Source organism: Staurois parvus, unplaced genomic scaffold (genome assembly GCF_062004578.1).
Source record: "Staurois parvus isolate SC_StPar_1 unplaced genomic scaffold, SC_StPar_1.0 ptg000779l, whole genome shotgun sequence".
Taxonomy (NCBI): domain Eukaryota; kingdom Metazoa; phylum Chordata; class Amphibia; order Anura; family Ranidae; genus Staurois; species Staurois parvus.
Genome location: NW_028318575.1, coordinates 905,877 through 926,233, shown reverse-complemented (window position 1 = coordinate 926,233; position 20,357 = coordinate 905,877). Strand labels below are relative to the sequence as shown.

Sequence of the window (20,357 nt, the reverse complement as noted above, 5' to 3'; positions counted from 1 at the left end):
ACTCCAAAACAGCCTATGCTTCACCCTACCATTAAGGCTTAGTCATAGAGGACTCTCTATGATTAAGCCCTGTGGGTAGGGCGAAACATGTCAGGGGGGAGCAGCCTGGGAAACTAGGCTAAAGCTGCTCTTCATTCATTTATCCAGTGTATGGGCTGTTTGGGACTTAAGTTAGAATTGCCTTAGTTGTGGTTTCTGTATTTGCTTTCTTTTTTTTTTAGCCTTTATTTTCACCTGGTGATCCTGCCAATAAGTCTTACTTTTCAACACCCTTTAACAGATCAGAAAAAAAGGGTTGGGACAAACCATTTACTATTGCCAGGGGTGCCTACAATGATCTGATATTATTTGTATGTAAAACCTTTATTCTAATATGAAAAAATGTCCTTTTCCTGAATGTTAGTCAAGTCCATTTAATTCTAGTCTAACACTACCCCCCCCCCCCCAGACTGATAATGCAGCTGTCCAAAGGTGTCTCTACTGCTTCTTCATCCAAAGCAGAGACACCCTAGTGTGTTACTACCTGGATCACCAGGTGAAAATAAAGGAAATAGCCTAATAAATGAAAACGAATGCAGCCACCACATCCAAGGATTGCTAAACTGAAACATCTAAATTTTTCACTGTAGTGCTTTGCCCGGAGACACCACGCTCCTCAGCAGCCTGTGTATTGGATCTCTAAATGAACAGAGACCTCAGCCTAGGATCCCCCCAGGTCACGCCCCAAATGAGGTTCTATAAATAGGGGTAGTGGGTGGGGTGAAGCGCGTCAAAGGGCATGGCCTCAGAGGAGCCTAGATTGAGGCTGCTTTTCATTTACTTATCCAGTACACAGGCTGCTTAGGCATGTGGCTTTACACAGCAGGCTAGGATGGGCATTTCAGATGCCAAAACCTGAGAGTAGTGGGTCACCGGAGCAGGTCGGATGGGTGCTTGGAGTGGTGCTCTAAGAAGCCAAACGGGTTTATAGTGGTCGGCCCACTCCATTATCTTCTACAGGTTCTACTGATCTTTAGAATATTTTTTTTTTCTGGTAGAATGTTGTCTTCTTGTCTGGAATTCTTAAGCTGACAAGGCAGAGAGTCGTCTTTTCCGTATGTCTGATCACTGAGCATATTTTACTAGCGATGCGCTACCATCATTTATTCCACGAGGCACTTGACAGTAAGTAGTGCAGCTCTTAACCTGGTTAGGGTCCTCACACGCTTATCTTGTTCAGAGGTTCTATTGCCATAAAGATTTTTAAATTGACTGACAGTCACTCTCATCATGAACTTTTATTATCCGAGTGTAATTCTTAATTGGGTCCAATGAACAATAGCGGCCCTGAGTTATAGACTCTTTTTCTCACCATATAATTAGGATATAATTACCCACAGGATATCAGGATGATGTAGAACCTTATCTACTAAACGTGCCCTCATTAAGAAACCAGTCTAAATGTACATTTATTCAATCAGTATGAATTAATTAAAATGTTACTGGAATCAGGGAGATGGCAATAAAGATGACATATATTAGGAAATGTGATAGCTACCGCCATGGCCTACGCTGCCGTGAATTCACCCGGAAGACTGGATGTGTGATAAAACAAACCAGAAAAGAGTACTACTGTGGATATGGATGCCCTTCCATGTGACCCTTGATTCTTAAATGGGTCATGGATCATCATTGTCTGGACTAGGGAACTGAGCAATTCTTTACAGATTAGACAAATCTACCTGGAATCATTCCGGAGAATGAAAAGAAAAAATGAGAAACTTTGATTCTTCTGATTTATCATTGGTACTTCCAACTTTCCTGGAAAGGAAAGCAAAGGGGGAAATAAAAAAGTATATGAAGGAGGTGAGAGAGTAAAGAAGGAAGGAAGGAAGGAAGAGAGTAAAGAAAGAAGAGAGTAAAGAAGGAAAGGAGGAAGAGAGTAAAGAAGGAAGGAAGGAAGGGAGAGAGTAAAGAAAGAAGAGAGTAAAGAAGGAAAGGAGGAAGAAAGTAAAAAAGTAAGGGAGGAGGAGAGTAAAGATGGAAGGGAGGAGGAAGAGAGTAAAGAAGGTAGGGAGGAGGAGAGTAAAGAAGGAAAGGGGGAAGAGAGTAAAGAAGTAAAGGAGGAAGAGAGTAAAGAAGGAAAGGAGGAAGAGAGTAAAGAAGGAAGGAAGGAAGGAAGGAAGGAAGGAAGGAAGGAAGGAAGGAAGGAAGGGAGAGAGTAAAGAAAGAAGAGAGTAAAGAAGGAAAGGAGGACGAGAGTAAAGAAGGAAAGGAGGAAGAGAGTAAAGAAGGAAGAAAGAGAGAAAGTAAAAAAGTAAGGGAGGAGGAGAGTAAAGATTGAAGGGAGGAGGAAGAGAGTAAAGAAGGAAAGGGAGAAGAGAATAAAGAAGTAAACGAGGAAGAGAGTAAAGAAGGAAGGAAGGAAGGAAGGGAGAGAGTAAAGAAAGAAGAGAGTAAAGAAGGAAAGGAGGAAGAGAGTAAAGAAGGAAGGAAGGGAGAAAGTAAAAAAGTAAGGGAGGAGGAGAGTAAAGATGGAAAGGAGGAGGAAGAGAGTAAAGAAGGAAAGGGAGAAGAGAGTAAAGAAGGTAGGGAGGAGGAGAGTAAAGAAGGTAGGGAGGAAGAGAGTAAAGAAGGTAGGGAGGAAGAGAGTAAAGAAGGTAGGGAGGAAGAGAGTAAAGAAGGTAGGGAGGAAGAGAGTAAAGAAGGTAGGGAGGAAGAAAGTAAAAAAGGAAAGGAGGAAGAGAATAAAGAAGGATGAAGAGCGTAACAAAGGAAAGGAGGAAAAGAGTAAAGAAAGAAAGGAGAAGGAAAGTAAAGAAGGGAGGGAGAAAGAAAACAAAAAAGGAAGGGAGGAAGAGAGTAAAGAATGATGAAGAGCGTAACAAAGGAAAGGAGGAAAAGAGTAAAGAAAGAAAGGAGAAGGAAGGAAGGGAGAAAGAGAATAAAAAAGGAAAAGAGGAGGAGAGTAAAGAAGGAAGGGAGGGAGAGAGTAAAGAAGAAAAAGATGGGGGAAGTAAAAAAGGAAAGGAGGAGGAGAGTAAAGAAAAAAATGAGGAAGAGGGTAAAGAAGGAAAGGAGAGTAAAAAAGAAGGGAGGAAAAGAGTAAAGAAAGAAGAAAGGAGAGTGTTAAGGAGAGATGAATAGAGTAAAAAAGGAAGGAGGAAGAAAGTAAAAAAGGTAGAGAGGAAGTATGGAAGGAAAGTAGGAAAAGAGAAAGAGAATAAAGAAGGAAAAGAGGAGAAAAGTAAAAAAGTTAAGCCGGAAGAGAGCAAAGACAGAAAAAAGGAAGAGAGTAAAAATGGAAAACTGGAAAAGAGGAATAGAGAAAGAGACAAAAAAGGAAAAAAAAAGAAAAAAGTAAGGTAGGAAAGGAGCAAAGAAGAAATAGAGAAAGAGAGAAAAAAAGGAAAGGAGGAAGAGAGTAAAGAAGGAAGAGTGGAAAAGCGTAAAGTAGAAAGAGAGGAAGAGGGTAAAGAAGGATCGGAGAAAGAGAGTAAAGAAGGAAAGGAGTAAGAGAGTAAAAAAAAGGTAGAAAGGAAGAGAGTAAGGGTGCTTTCACATTTAGACTTCTGACAGCAATCAGGCACCTGTGAAACTTAGATACGTGACAAAAAAAATGAAAGAATGAAATATATTATATACACACATTAGGGGCGTTCAAGTCAAACCGGGACTTTTCATTTCACAGGTATAAAAAGAGAGAACTAGTGTGGTGGTAGCACACAGAGTAGTAAGTGGAAAGTGTGTCCTATTGCTGCTAGGTGGCACACATGTCACAGGCCAGTCCTGAGACCATTAATCAAGATGGCAGACAACAGTGTTAGTGTGTGCATGGAACAGCGTGTGATGATAAAGTTTCTTGTGAAGGGAAGGCATAAAACCCGCAAACATCTACAGAAGACTTCAAGCACAGTATGGTGATGAGACGCTCAGCCACAGTAACACATTTGAATGGTGTAAATGTTTCAAAGATGGCCTTACATCTGTCAGTAACGATCCCAGCCATGGTGGTTCCCAGCCCACAGCAGCCATTCCTATGAACATTCAGCACATGGAACGCCTGATCCTGGATAAGCGACACATAACCTATCGTGAAATGGCACAAGAGACAAATCTTTCTTTGGGAACGGTGAACACAATGATGAGGAAGTGAAGCCGGCTGTCCTTAGATGATTTAGGCGTACTGGCAAATCTTTCTAGACCGAAGCATTTACACTGGGATTAATGTATAAATGTAGCAGGGGAGTATGTCAAAAAATAAATGCAGTTTCCACTCCTTGAAATTTGTTCTTTAATTATATAAACTCAAAAGTCCCAGTTTGACCTGAACATCCCTTGTGTGTGTTTGTATATACAGTTGTGTTGAAAATAATAGCAGTGTGTTGAAAAAAGTGAATAAAGCTCAAGATCCTTCTAATAGCTTTTATTTCCATCCACACAAATGCATTGGGAACACAACACATTCTATTCCAAATCAAAACATGAAGAAAAATAGATCAAATTTGTGTTGTTCCTCTAAAAAAATTGAAGAAAAGTGAATATTAGACGGTTCAAAAAAATAGCAGTGTTTGTATTCTTCTTTACAAACTCAAACATTCACTATATAAACTGAAAAATGTTTGAAGATTTTGCTTTCCTTTGAATGACTTCATGAATATTTGGTTGTAGTCGCACTGTTTCTGAGAACTGCTGTACATCTGTGTTGCATGGAGTCACCCAACTTCTGGCCCCTGTGATCAGGTATTCCAGCCCAGGATGATTGGACGACATTCCACAGTTCTTCTCTATTTCTTGGTTTTGCCTCAGAAACTGCATTTTTGATGTCACCCCACAATTTTTCTATTGGATTAAGATCCGGGGATTGGGGTGGCCACTCCATGACGTCAATCTTGTTGGTCTGGAACCAAGATGTTGCACGTTTACTGGTGTGTTTGGGGTCGTTGTCTTGTTGGAACACCCATTTCAAGGGCATTTCCTCTTCACCTCTTCAGCATAAGGCAGCATGACCTCTTCAAGTATTCTGATGTATTCAAACTGATCCATGATCCCTGGTATGCGATAAATAGGCCCAACACCGTAGTATGAGAAACATCCCCATATCATGATGCTTGCACCACCATGCTTCACTGTCTTCACAGTGTACTGTGGCCTGAATTCAGTGTTTGGGGGTCGTCTGACAAACTGTCTCCGCCCACTAGACCCAAAAAGAACAATCTTACTTTCATCAGTCCACAAAATGTTGCGCCATTTCTCTTTAGGCCAATCAATGTGCTCTTTGGCAAATTGTAACCTCTTCAGCACGTCTTTTTTCCAACAGTGGGACTTTGCGGGGACTTCTTGCAGATAGCTTGGCTTCACATAGGCGTCTTCTAATTGTAACAGTCCTCACAGGGAACGTCACACCTTCTTTCATCTTCCTGGAGCTGATTGTTGGCTGAGTCCGCGCCATTTTGGCTATTCTTCTATCCATTCCAATGGTAGTTTTTCGCTTTCTTCCACGTCTTTCAGGTTTTGGTTGCCATTTTAAAACATTTGCGATCATTTTAGCTGAGCAGCCGATCATTTTCTGCACTTCTTTATATGTTTTCCCCTCTCCAAACAACTTTTTAATCAAGGTATGCTGTTCTTCTGAACAATGTCTGGAACGACCCATTTTCCTCAGAATTTCAGAGAGAAATGCACTGTAACCAGCATGTACAACATTTGCTGCCTTCCTTCCTTAAATAAGGGCAATAATTGCCACCTGTTTTTCAAAGAATGAATGACCTCACTAATAGAACTCCACACTGCTATTATTTTGAACACGCCCCTTTCAATGAGTGATTCAATGACACAGAATCAGCAGCATGCATGTCATGACTGTTGGGTCTGTTGGATTTCTATTACTCTACTACACCTGCTAGTAAATTATTTGCCATGTAGAAATATCATTTCTACCAAAAACAGTGATTGATCCGGTTAGTGATGTCTGACTGCTATTATTTTGAACACAACTGTATATATATACTCATATGACTGAGATTTAACAGGGCAGGAGAAGCAAGGAGGTGGGAAAAGAAGGTGGAGCCTTCACATACACTCCCATGATCCTCTATTGGGATGGGAACTCTGAGGTTGGTATGAGATGTGATAAGTGTGCTGGGTGTATTTGGTATGTGCTGCAGACAAGAGAGGTCCCTGATACTAGGCAAAGTGTGTCTATTCTGGCTGTATTGTTTGTTTGTTACAATCTCCGAATCTTCTCCCTGTGGGAATCATCCTACTCTATGCACTGTGCTATATATGACATATTTCAGACCACTCTTTTGATACCCTGGGGTCTAATTACTAAAACTGGAGAGTGCGAAATCTGGTGCAGCTCTGCATAGAAACCAATCAGCTTCCAGTTTTTTTATTTTTTGTCAAAGCTTAATTGGACAAGGTGAAGTTAGAAGCTGATTGGCTACCATGCACAGATGCACCAGATTTTGCACTCTTTCGTTTTAGTAAATCAACCCCACTGTGTGCAGTCAATAACATATTTCACACTGTTCCCCTCTGAACGCTGAGCTGTATGTTATCTATTCCACACCACTTATTTTTGTCGTTATCTCCTTCTCTTTTTCTCTCTCTCGTACTGTACAAACATTTTAGACAGGTGTGAAAAGAATGCTATAAATTAGGAAAGCTTTCAGAAATCAAATCAATATTTGACGTGACCACCCTTTGCCTTCAAAAGAGCATCAATTCTTCTAGGTAGACTTGCACACAGTTTTTATCCAGCAGGACAACGACCCGAAACATCCAGCCAGAGCTACAATGGAATGGTTTAGATCAAAGCCTATTCATGTGTTAGAATGGCCCAGTCACAGTCCAGACCTAAATCCAATGGAGAATCTGTGGCAAGACTTGAAAATTGATGTTCCCAGACGCTCTCCATCCAATCTTTAGCACAGTGGCTAAATGGTTAGCACTTCCGCCTGGCAGTACTAGGGTTGTTGGTTTGAATCCCAACCACAGCACCACCTGCCTGGAGTTTGCATGTTCTCTCTGTGCCTGCGTGGGTTTCCTCTGGGTACTCCGGTTTCCTCCCACACTCCAAAGACATGCTGGTAGGTTAATTGGCTCCTGTCTAAATTGTCCCTAGTATGTGTATGTATGAATGTGAGTTAGAGATCTTAGATTGTACACCCCTTGAGGGTTAGGGACTGATGTGAATGTACAATATATATATATGTGTAAAGCGCTGGGTACATTGATGGGTCTATATAAGTACCTGAAATAAAATAAATAAAAATAAATCTGACAGAGCTTGAGCGATTCTGCAAAGAAGAATGGGCAGAAATGTCCCTCTCTAGATGTGCAAAGCTGGGAGAGACGTCCCCAAAAAGACTTGCAGCTGGAATTGCAGCGAAAGGGGGTCCTACAAAGTATTGACTAAATACAAATGCACACCACAGATTTATTTGTAAAAAAAAAATCTGAAAACCTTTTATAATTTTCCTTCCACTTCACAATTATGTGCCACTTTGTGTTGGTCTATCACCTCAAATCCCAATAAAATACATTTACGTTTTTGGTTGTAACATGACAACATGGGGAACATTTCAAGGGGGTAGGAATACTTTTTCAACGCACTATATCTGCCTGTATTCCTCAGCTTTGAGGACACAAATCTCCAACTCCATTTGCAGAAATGCCACCCCAAACATGCAAGAAACCTCCACCATGCTTCACTGTTGCCTACAGACACTCACTATTGTATCACTTTCCAACCCTTCACCAACAAACTGCCTCCTATTACAGCCAAATATTTAAAATTTTTAGTCATAAGTCCAGAGCACTTGCTGACATTTTTCTGCACCTCAGTTCCTATGTTTTCCTGCTTAGTTGAGTCGCTTAGCCTTGTTTCCACATCGGAGGTATTGCTTTTTGGCTGCAATCCTTGAACCCACGAAGACCACTTCTAGCCAGACTTCAGACAGTAGATGGGTGTACTTGGGTCTGACTGCTTTCTGCCAGTTCTGTGCTGATGGCACTGTTGGACATCTTCTGATGTCAAAAGGAAGTAAGCATGATGTGTCTTCTATCTACTGCATTAACCTCCCTGGCGGTATTCCCGAGTGTAGCTCGGGGTAAAATGTCTGTACCAAAAGCGGTAACCCCGAGCTACACTCGGGCTTACCATGCGGCGCTGCATAGGGATTCCCTGCAGCACTTACCTTGTCCTTCACTCCCACGATGCGTCCCCTGCAGCATCCCCAGCCATCTCCTCCGGCCGATGCCGGCATCCGGCTTCTGTGTTCCGGTCCCTGTGACGTCGGGACGTACGGGCACCGCCGGCGGCGGGAAATTTGAAAATTTTAAAAAATGTCATTTTTTTCCAAACAAATTTTACATAGTAAAACATTGCTGTTTCAACCCATTTCACATACATTTTGTCCCGAGTGCTTTGTCCGGCGCCCTGCCTGCATTTTTACTCTTCTTTCTGCCTGGAAACTGAGAAACGTCCATGGCGTCCAAAAAGTGTCCCTTTAGCTCAAAAGCGGGTTTAGACCGGCTAGAGAACAGCGATAGTAAATCAGAACCACTTGCAGAATTGAGTGATAATGATTGGTGGGGGAAATTCCTCATCAGACACTGAAAACGATTTTGCGACTTTGCTCAGCGATGTGCGAACTTGGCGCTATATTTCAAATTTCAGTGTTTTTGGTTTGATTATATTATTGAATTAAATGTATTATTATTATATTATTATTTTTTATGATTATTTATTAAATTATAATTTATGATTTCGTGTTTCAAGTTTTATCCTACCCGGGATGTTTACTAGACTCTTGTTCGGACAGATTTCACTGAGTTATTCCTAAAAATTACAGCCTACAATAAAAAAACTACATATTTCCAGGAAAAATTATGGTACCGCTTTCAGCACCAAAAATCTGAAATAATCATACCGCTAGGGAGGTTAAGTATCCTTGGCCAACCATTCTGTCTATGGTCCTCAACGTTGCCCGTATCTTTGTGCTTCTTCAAAAGAGCTTAAACAGCACATCTTACAACCCCAGTCTGCTTTGAAATATTTGCCTGGGAGAGATCTTGCTGATGCAGTATAACTACTTTGTGTCTTGTTGCTGTTCTCAGTCTTGCCATGGTATATGACCTGTGGTATGTCTTTCACAATCTCATATTAGTAGCAGAGTATGGCTGTTCCTCGCCCAGTTTTAAGCTTCCTACACAGCTGTTTCTATTTCAATTATTGACTGTGGTTCAACTAAGGCTGGCCATGCATTAAGCAATTTTGTTGTATAATTTTCCTTTACCAAAACAAAATAATATGAGGTCAAGTCTAAACACTTTTAATATGTATGTAATCAGGCAGGCCCTTGCACTACGTAGTTGAAGGTAAATCTAAAGGAAATTGAATAAGAACATTGTATAATGTATGGCCAGCTTTACATATGAAACTAATGATCATTAGCACCTGCTTGATAAAATTGATTAATCATACACCTGACTCTAACCCTTCAAAATCCCTGACTGTGTGCAAGTGTAAGAATTGAAGATGATTTGAAGCCCAAGGGTAGTCACCCCAAATATTGATTTGATTTCGAGTTTTGTTTAATGTTTTGAAACTTTTGCACAGTACTGTATATATATATATATATATATATATATATACACACACACACAGTGTTCAGCATAAATGAGTACTGTACACTCCTTTTGAAAAGTAAGATTTTCATCAATACTCAATGAACAAAAGAACAATTTCCAAAATGTTGACAAAACTGAGTTTTATAGAACATTTGTTTGGCTCATTACATGAAAATCAGGTTAATAATTTAACTTAGATTACAAAATCTTCAGTTTTACTCAAATTAGTTGATGCAAAAATGAACACACCCCACAACAAACACTACTCCATCTAGTATTTTGTATGACCTTCATGAACACCAAGTCTTCTAGGCATGGAATGAACAAGTTGGTGACATATTGCAACATCGATCTTTTTCCATTCTTCAAGAACGACCTCTTTTAGAGCCTGGATGCTGGATGGAGAGCGATGCTCAACTTGTCTCTTCAGAATTCCCCATAGGTGTTTGATTTGGTTCAGATCAGGAAACATACTTGGCCACTGAATCACTTTCCCCCTGTTCTTCTTCAGAAATGCAACAGTGGCCTTAGATGTGTGTTTGGGATCATTGTCATGTTGGAAAAGTGAACGACGGCCAAGGGCACGGAGTGATGATCGAATCTTCTCTTTCAATATAGAACAGTACATCTGTGAATTCATGATACCATCAATGAAATGCAGCTCCCCGACACCAGCAGTACTCATGCAGCCCCACAGAAGGACACTGGCACCACCATGTTTCACAGTAGGCACCATGCATTTTTCTTTGTACTCCTCACCTTTGCGACCTCATACAGTTTTGAAGCCACCAGTTTCAAAAACATTTATGTTGGTCTCATCACTGCAGAGTACAGAGCCCCAGCAGTCTTCTTCTTTTTTAGCATGTGCTCAAGCAAATTTCATGTGGGCTTTTTTGTGCATGAAGTTTAGGAGAGGCTTCCTTCATAGACAACACCATGCATGCCATTCCTCTGCAGTGTACGCCGTATTGTGTCACGGGAAACAATCACCTCAGTTTGCCTTTCTATCAGCTAACTGCAGTGAACTTTCATGGTGATATTCTTCAACCCTTCTCATCAGAAGATGCTACTGTCGAGGTGTTAACTTCAGGCGGCCTGGACGTCTCTGTGAGATGGTTGCAGTTCCATCTTTGTTACATTTTTGTATTACTTTTGCTACAGTATTCTGACTGATAAGTAAAGCTTTGCTGATCTCCTTGTAGCCTTCACCTTTCTTGCGTAAAGAAAGTATTTCCTTTCTCAGGCCTTGTGACATTTCTCTTCCATGTGGTGCCATTGCTGACAGCATGAAATGGGAGGAGTATTCTTTGTTAATAATCAACTGTCTGCTGGACACCTGTTCAAAGAGTAATTAGACTCACCTGTAGTTGAATTCTTGTTAATTAGGATTTTGTTGTTTAAAATTTAGCTTTGCTCCCAAGATTTTCATTTGGGTGTATTCATTTTTGCAACATGGTCTTGAATTAATTTTTTAAGAAAAAAACTTTTTTGTGTGTGTGCAAAGTAGCAAATCTTGTTTGCAATTAATGGCCGGCATTTGTGTATTGAGTATTTTGTAATATAGGGTCCCATAGAACATGGTGATTCTGAAAGGAAAGTAAAGGTTTTCTGACAAATCTGTTGGGGTGTACTCATTTATGCCGAGCACTACATATATATATATATATATACACTGTATATATATATATATATATATATATATATATATATCAGTGCCAACAGTTTTCTCAGCGCTTTACAATATATGTATATATATATATATATATATATATATATATATATATATAAATAACACACACACACACACACTATATATATATATATATATATATATATATATATATATATATATATATATATATATATAAATACATGGAGAGAGAGAGAGAGAGAAAGACAGTATTTGACATATACATGAGCTGTAATAATTGCAATGTAATTGTAATAATTGTATATAATAATGCAGTAATTGCTTTTTGTGCATTTAGTAGTTTTTTTTAAAGAAAATTTTTAAATAAAAATACCAACAATGTAAACACTGCTAAGCACTTATTTGCTGAAAAGCCAACTTACCATAAACTCCCAACCTTAGTTCAGTTTGGCAAGTTCGAATCACCTCTAGTCACAAAGAGGTTAAATAATAACTGTAGTCAAACTGGTGGAAAACCTTTCATTTTCATATGAAATGTGTAATTATAACTCCAGTATTTCAAAGAAAGACAATGGGACGTACATTCCGATTAGTTTGCCCTGACTGTAACACTAATTAAGCATTAGTAATTAAACTTTATAAATATTCTATTAATTACCAATGAAAGCAACAGCTAAATAGAATAAGTTGACAGTTTATTGTTTAATGTATTTTAATTAAAATATTTTATTTTGTGTTAAGAAAAAAATAAAGTCTTTAAAAGGGCAGACATAAAAATATTGCACTGACTATTTAATGGTGAGACGGGGTGAAAGCTTATATTTTAGCTCCCTCTGCTGGCTTTTATTTTATTTTGCTCATGATTAACTACACAGCAGAATTTTACACTTCACTGTACAGCACTTTCTCAAGCAATGGGGAAGAAAAGGTAAATCCAGGACAGAACACACTTAGCCAGCATTATTGTTATGTGAAAGGAGCTAGTACCTATGTTTATTTATTTATTCATAATAATGATCATGTTACTTACTTATATACAGTTACATGCTGTAATCTAGGGCACATAGCCTGAAGGGAAAAAAATTATATATATATATATATATATATATATATATATATATATATATATATATACACACACCTACAGTTTATAAGCAAATATAAATTATATTCTGTCTTTTTTACTTGCTTAGATATGGAGTACTGACATTTTTTTTTTTTTTAGATAAAAAATGTTATGTCGAAATGTAACTGTGATGTGTTGCCGCTAGGCCAGAAACAAACAGTATTTTTATTGTGAAAGGAATTTCATATCTCTGGAGGATTTACAATAATGTTCTAGGTGATAGTAAAGATTCCTAGCAAGGTGAACGGAACCATTTTTTACCATGATGTGATGACATTGAAAAACAGCATCTTATAAATTCCTTTAAACATTCAAGTTTGTTTGTTTGTTTTTTAAATAAATTTATATATATAATGACTTTCTTTTTGGTTTACCTTGCAGAAAAAAACATCTACCAATACTGCAAATGATAGGAAATAATAGACTATAAAACTTTGAATATTGTTTAAATAATAATAATCATTTTTCCTTGATTTAAAATAAAAAAAAAATTTATTTCACAATTGTATTTGTAAATATATATATATATATATATATATATATATATATATACACACACATTTTATATACACACACACACATATATATATATATATATATATATATATATATATATATATATATTTATATATACACATATATATTTATATATATATATATATATATATATATATATATATATACATAATATTTTAAAATGAAAGAAAAAAAAATTAAATACATAAAGTACTTTTGAGGAGCTTTAAAACCTAAAATTACTATATTTTAAAATAAAATCTGATCTGTTTGTTCACTTTAAGATTTATTCTGTTTATTTATTTATTTTATTATTATTTATTTATTTTACCTATCATTTTCCAAACATTTAAAAAAAAAATACTTCATTTGGCCATAAAACAGTTATTCACAGTTTTTTTGTTAAATATATATATGATAGGAAATAATAGGCTATAAAACTTTTAATATTGTATAAATAATAATGATTTAAAAATTAAAACAAAACACTTTAATGTATTTCACATATATGTTTGTAATAATAATAATATATATATATATATATATATATATATATATTTAGATCATATTTTAAAATGAAAGAAAAACAAAATTTTAAATACATAAAGTACTTTTGAGGAGCTTTAAAACCTAAAATTACTATATTTTAAAATAAAATCTGATCTGTTTGTTCACTTTAAGATTTATTCTGTTTATTTATTTATTTTATTATTATTTATTTATTTTACCTATCATTTTCCAAACATTTTTTTCAAAAAATACTTCAGTTGGCCATAAAACACTGTTATTCACAGTTTTTTGTTAAATATATATATGATAGGAAATAATGGGCTATAAAACGTTTAATATTGTATAAATAATAATGATTTAAAAATTAAAAGAAAACACTTTAATTTATTTCACATATATGTATATGTTTGTAATAATAAATATATATATATATATATATATATATATATATATATATATAATATTTTGAAATGAAAGAAAAACAAAATTTTAAATACATAGAGTACTTTTGATGAGCTTTAAAACTAAAAATTAATATATTTTAAAATAAAATCTAATCTGCTTGTTCACTTTAAGATTTATTCTGCTTATTTATTTATTTTATTATTTATTTAATAATTTTCCCTATCATTTTCCAAACATTTTTTTCAACAACTATTTCAGTTGGCCATAAAACACTGTTATTCACCCAAATTGAAGCTGTTAAAGTCGTCTAAGACCCGCTTCTTCTCACAAGAATATATAGCTTTAATAAGGTCCACAAATATAACTGAATATGTTAGTTGATTATAGAGTTATTAATAACATGTCCCCTATTGTCATTGTCAATGGCACTGATATTAATAAAAAAAAATAAAATAATGAAATTAAATGATGAAAAAAACCTTGTTTTTGCCAGAGAATACACTGTTGTCTATTAAATTCTGAAAGCTGTAATAGTAGAATATGTCTTGTTAATTATTCTATAACAGAGTAACAGAATGTCTGTTACTGGTTATGAAAAAAATTCTAGAAAACTAATAGAATTTAGTCCTTGAAATGACTTCCTGCCCAAGTTGTGTTTTTCTTTCTCAGTAAAACAGAATGAAATCCAGATAAGCACAAAGCTGCATGTCATGTATGTATTTATTGAATCAAGAAGCTCAGTGACTTCAGCCGCGGCCACCTCTCGGGGGTCTCGGAGGAGCAGCCCAACATGTCACCGTTAGCAGCCAGTCCCACTACAGATGTTCTGATGCTCCCAACATGACATTGTCAGACCTATTTCTATTGGATTTGTAAATAAAAACTGAAAACTGAATTAGGTGAAAAAACAGACCTTGAAAAGTGATTAGCAAATTGTCTGCGAACGTAAGTACATTTTATATCATGTTATCCGTGCCAGATCTACAGTCCAATGTCGCAAACCAGTTAAGGAACAAAGATTCTTGTTTTCATCTTCCACTGAGTGTCTTTTATGTGTCAAATGAATATGATAAGAAGCAAAAAATAAAGAGACTGAGCAAAGAAAAAGAGAGGGAGGGGGAGGGGAAGAAAAGGAAAGAAAAGAAAAGAAGGAGGGGGGAAGGAAGGAAGGGAAAAAAGAAGTCAGAAAGAAAAAAGAACGAAGAAAGGAAGGGGAAAAAGAAAGGAAGAAAGTAAAGGGGAGAAAGGAGGAAGGGGGACAAAAAAAACAAAAGGAAAAGAAGGAAGGGGGAAGGAAGGAAGGGAGTAAAGAAGGGAAAAAGTAAAGAAGAAAGGAAGGGGAAAAGGGAAGGAAGGAAGTAAGAGGGGAAAGGGGAGAAAGAAGGAAGGAGAAAAAAAGAAAAGAAAATGGGTGATGGAGTGGAGAAGGAAGAAAATGAAGAAGGGAATAAAAAAGGACAGGAAAATGGAAGGAAGGAAGGAAGGGAGGAAGGAAGAAAGTTAGGGAAAAAAATGGAAGGAAGAAGGGAGGAAAAGAATGGAAAAAGTAGAGAAAGAAGGGAAGTAAAAAAGAAAGAAAAGGGGGGGGGAAGAAAGGAAGGGAAAAATGATGGAAGAAAGGAAAGGAAAAGAGGAGAGAAAGAAGAAAGGGGGAAAAACAAAAGGAAAAGAAGGAAGGAAGGAAGGAAGGAAGGAAGGAAGAAGGGAAAAAGTAAAGAAGAAAGGAAGGGGAAAAGGGAAGGAAGAAAGTAAAGGGGAAATGGGGAGAAAGAAGGAAGGAGAAAAAAGAAGGAAGGAAGGAAGGAAGGAAGTTAGGGAAACAATGGAAGGAAGAAGGGAGGAAAGGAATGGAAAAAGAAAAAAGTAGAGAAAGAAGGGAAAGAAAAAAAAGAAATGAAGGAGGGGGGAGGAAGGAAGAAAGGAAGGGAAAATTGACGGATGAAAGGAAAGGAAAAAAGGAGAGAAAGAAGGGAAAAAAGGAGAGAAAGAAGAAAGGGGAAAAAAACTAAAGAAAAAGCAGGAAGGAAGGAAGGAAGGAAGGAAGGAAAGAAGGGAAAAAAGAAGGCAGAAGGGAAGCGAATAAAGTAAAGAAGAAAGGGAGGGAAAAAGGGAAGGAAGAAAGTAAGGAGGAAAGGCAGAGAAAGAAGGAAGGAAAAAAAAGTAATGGGGAAAGAGGGGGGAAGGAAGGAAATGAAGAAGGAAAGAAGGGAAAATAGAAGGAAGGGGAAAAAAGGAAGGAAGAAGGGAAGGGAAAAGTTATGGAAGAAAGGAATACAAAAAAAGGAGAGAAAGAAGAAAGTGGAAAAAAAAGAAAAGGAAAAGAAGGAAGGAAAAAAGGGAAAAAAGAAGGAAGAAGGGAAGGGAAAAAAAAAGAATAAAGGAAGGGGAAAAGGGAAGGAAGAAAGGAAGGAGGAAAGGGAGAGAAAGAAGGAAGAAAAAAAGAAAAGGGAAAAGAGGGGGGAAGGAAGGAAATGAAGAAGGGAAAGAAGGCAAAATAGAAGGAAATAAGGAAGGGGAAAAAAGGAAAGAAGAAGAGAAGGGAAAAGGAAGAAAGGATAGGAAAAAAGGAAGGCAGATAGGAAGAGGGAAAAGGAGAAGGGAAAGAAAGGAAGGAAGGTCAAAAAGGAGAGAAAGACAAAAAAAAAGAAGGAAATGAAGGAGGAAAGGAAGGAAGGAAAAAAAAGAAAAAGAAAGAAGGAGAAAAAGGGAGAAAGAAAGAAGTAGATAGCTGGATAATTCCGCGTCTAGATCTGAGCTCCCTGCAATGCAGATCTGCACCGCGCACCCAAAGCACAAACTGACCAGCAGAATACCTTCATCTTTCTGGGAAGTTGGATCTTTAAAAGACGTAAAATGTAGAAGTGACCTGCTCTCCGGTTTCTGGTAAGCACTATATAAGTCATAAAATCTGACTCAGCCTCCATTACAGCTGATCCTGGGGAAGTTTTGCTGTCATCTTAATGGGAAGGTAATATATTAAACACAAGGAAAGCAGTGGCCAGGTGTAACGATTGTGACTTCAGGCTGAATTGTCGATATACTGGGATAAATGCACAACAGGTATACACTCACCAGAACCACGGGACAGATGGACGTTGGGGGTAAGATATGATCCTTCAGGGGTCCGCAATCACATTCAGGTTTCAGGTGGGACGCACATTTGTTGTGAAGCTGTAGGTAAAAGAAAAGTCTTTGTGAGCATATGCAAGCGTGCCACAAATGCATGTACTGTATATTCAACTCTGTAAAAGAATATCCTAACTAATGGCAGAAAATGCACCACAAATGCATCCCAAGCACATTGTAAACCCAATACGAATGCATGTAGACAAGTGTGTGGAGAAGAATAGTGACCGCATGGATTGTGGGGCAAACAGGCCCTCAGTTATCAATCCAACTATCCTCAGACTTTATGTACAGTTTATCACTCACACAGTCTTTTCTTACAATATTTGTATATTTTAATTTTACAATCATTTCCGATATTGCCAGACACAGATTGATAAGAGATACGTGAAAATTAAAACCCTCATTTTGCTGAAATGAATGGGAGTCAAATCAGACGGTGAAATTTGTTTTTTTGTTTTAACGGCGCCTTGGGCTATGTTAAGGAGCTGAACTTTGAAAGCTGTACCCAAAAAAAAGGCAGTTAAAGGGCAAAGGTAAGAAAACTTCAGAACATGTTGGCAGGAGAAGGCTGGCACATGCTCATACTTATGTGCATGCTTATAATTCTAAGCAAAAGGTCAATACAAAACAGGCATTGTCACAATCATACAAATGTATTAGTGTGTGCAGAAAACACACGCACACGTATGAACACTGGTGCCAAATGGCCTATTTAAGCTGCACTCTGACATGGATGGATTGCTGAAAGGTGTTCAGATACTTCCTGCTTTACCTGAGCCTTGACCTGCTATACCTGCTTACCTGTGCACAGCTGGGCTTGCCCCTGACCTGTCCTTGGATTTCTGCCTGTTTACTGTGACTTCAGCTCGTATCCTGACTCTGCTCCTGTCTTGCTTTCCTGTACCTCGCTGCCCAGCTGTGTATTGATCCCGGCTCGTATCCTGACTCTGTCTCTGCCTGATGTTCCTGTACCTTGCTGCCTGGCTGCGTACCGATCCCGGCTCGTGTCCTGACTCCATCTCTGCCTGATGTTCCTGTACCTTGCTGCCTGGCTGCGTACCGATCCCGGCTCGTGTCCTGACTCCATCTCTGCCTGTTGTTCCTGTACCTTGCTGCCTGGCTGTGTACCGATCCTGGCTCATATCCTGCCTCTGCCTGATGTTCCTGTACCTTGGTGCCCGGCTGTGTACTGATCCCGACTCGTATCCTGACTCTGTCTCTGCCTGATGTTCCTGTACCTCGCTGACTTGCTGTGTACCGATCCCGGCTCGTATCCTGACTCCGTCTCTACCTGATGTTCCTGTACCTCGCTGACTTGCTGTGTACCGATCCCGGCTCGTATCCTGACTCCGTCTCTGCCTGATGTTCCTGTACCTCGCTGCCTGGCTGTGTACTGATCCCGACTCGTATCCTGACTCCGTCTCTGCCTGATGTTCCTGTACCTTGCTACCCGGCTGTGTACCAATCCCGGCTCGTATCCTGACTCCGTCTCTGCCTGGTGTTCCTGTACCTTGCTGCCCGGCTGCGTACCGGTCCCGGCTCGTATCCTGAATCTGCCTCTGCCAGATGTTGTTCCTGTACTTCGCTGCTGGGCTGTTGATGACCTTTTGGGTTGTGTCCTGGCTACACTCCTGTCTACCAAGCAAGTGTCACCATGTTCCAGTTCCTGGTGATCTTTGGTCATCTGCTTCCTGCAAACCCCAGCCAGCGCTACCTGCTACACCAGCCTTCATGCCACCCTGTGTCCCCACACTCCCTGTCATCACTGCCAGGGGTGTTGGACATGATGTGCAAGAGAAGCCCCCTCTCCAGCTCAATCTCCACCAAGGTACAGTATGTGACAGCAAAGAACTAGTCAATAGTATTGTCACCAGTAAGTCCCCCTTTACTCCTCTGCTTACTGACTTATAATGCCTTATAATGCACTGATGAAGTCACGTGATAACGGGACGTAACCCGTGAGACGTGGTGACGTATTTCCGGCGCTGCCGCCATCTTGGTACACCTGTAACCCATGCAGATACACCCATAGCATGAGTTTTTTTCACAGCTTGTTTGTCTTATTTCAAATGTGAGTGGGCAATTGGTTTTTATGCTCATAACTATTAATAAAAGGTTTTACACTGTGGAGATTTCTTTTATATCTTTATCCTAATGGGAGATGGCTGTATCTGAATATATCATCCCTGGAGGGGACCTGCTGCTTCTATCTGTATGCCTATGAAGGAATAGCACCAGTGTGGACGGATATCATCCTGGTAGGGGAATCTGAAAGTGGAAGGTCCTTTTTATATTTCAACAAGCGGGTTGGCCCTTTGGGTCGCTGCAACGAGGTGAGGAGGCAATTCAGCCGTTTACAGATTATTTCTTATTGGTTGTCATGCTTATCCACTTTATCACCTGCACGTTTAAAGAAGCTTGAAGAGTTCAACTATTTTGGTGTTTATACACCTGTGAACTTTTTTTCTTTGGACTTGTTTTATGATTCCTTTTTTTTTTATCTCACAATTCGTATTTATTTTTCCTCTGTCACATATATGAATGTTGATGTATCATATCATTTGTCACGCATTTTGGGATTATTACAGCACTTGTTAATTTGTGATAATTTTGTCCCACATTCTGGGATATATCACAGCACTTGTTATTTTGTAAAAAATTTGTCCCACATTTTGGGATTCACAGATGTCACTGTCTCTTCACTAAATATTCTGGCATATTTAAGCCTACGTACGTCTTTCTCGAGAGGATCTCGATCCCAATATGGTGGTTCACTTTACTTTATGCATATATTGTTTTCACATCATTGTTAGTCCATATGGACTACTGTAGGTTCATTCTCACTATTTTCCACCATTGTGTTTATGCATTTTTCATTTCTAGATCGGCTCAAGGATCATTTTTATGATCATATTTATTCACTTTATATATATTTGTATGATTTGTCCTTTTTTTTTATTTTATTATTGGGTTCATATGTTGATATTTAAGTTTATTTAGGGTAGCGCTACACCAATACATCAATTATTGTTTTTCTTATTATCCATTTGGTATATGGTTGGGTGTTAGCAGCCCCCTCCTGTTTTATGCTATTGGGTACATAGTAGCGCAAGAGGTTTTCCACTAGTATTATAATGCACTGTGTCTCTGTATAGAGGTACTATGTATGACAGCTTCCTTCTTGTCAACGGTTGTTAGGGAAACAGCAGGTTTTGTCACCCACCACATCCTTAGCAACCAGTGATATTACCTGGCATGTTCATTTATTGTCCTGTAATCTCCAGCCATGTAAACAAAGGAGTGGGGATTGCCATTAGTAGTATAATTAACCCTTTGACTCTGAGCATATGCAAATTAGCGGCCCCACTGGACTGGGCTTTTTTCCATGGGGCCACTAATTTG

General features: G+C 38.3%; 1 protein-coding gene across 2 annotated transcripts in view; it reads right to left on the bottom strand.

The window, feature by feature from the left end:
• DGKB (diacylglycerol kinase beta) overlaps nucleotides 1-20,357 on the bottom strand; it is a 784,212-nt gene that overhangs the window by 407,974 nt on the left and 355,881 nt on the right. For both annotated transcript variants that reach the window (XM_089654572.1, XM_089654573.1), the window contains one exon: nucleotides 16,899-16,997. In XM_089654572.1, the coding sequence (XP_089510698.1) occupies nucleotides 16,899-16,997 (99 nt within the window). The remainder of the gene's footprint in view (nucleotides 1-16,898; nucleotides 16,998-20,357) is intronic.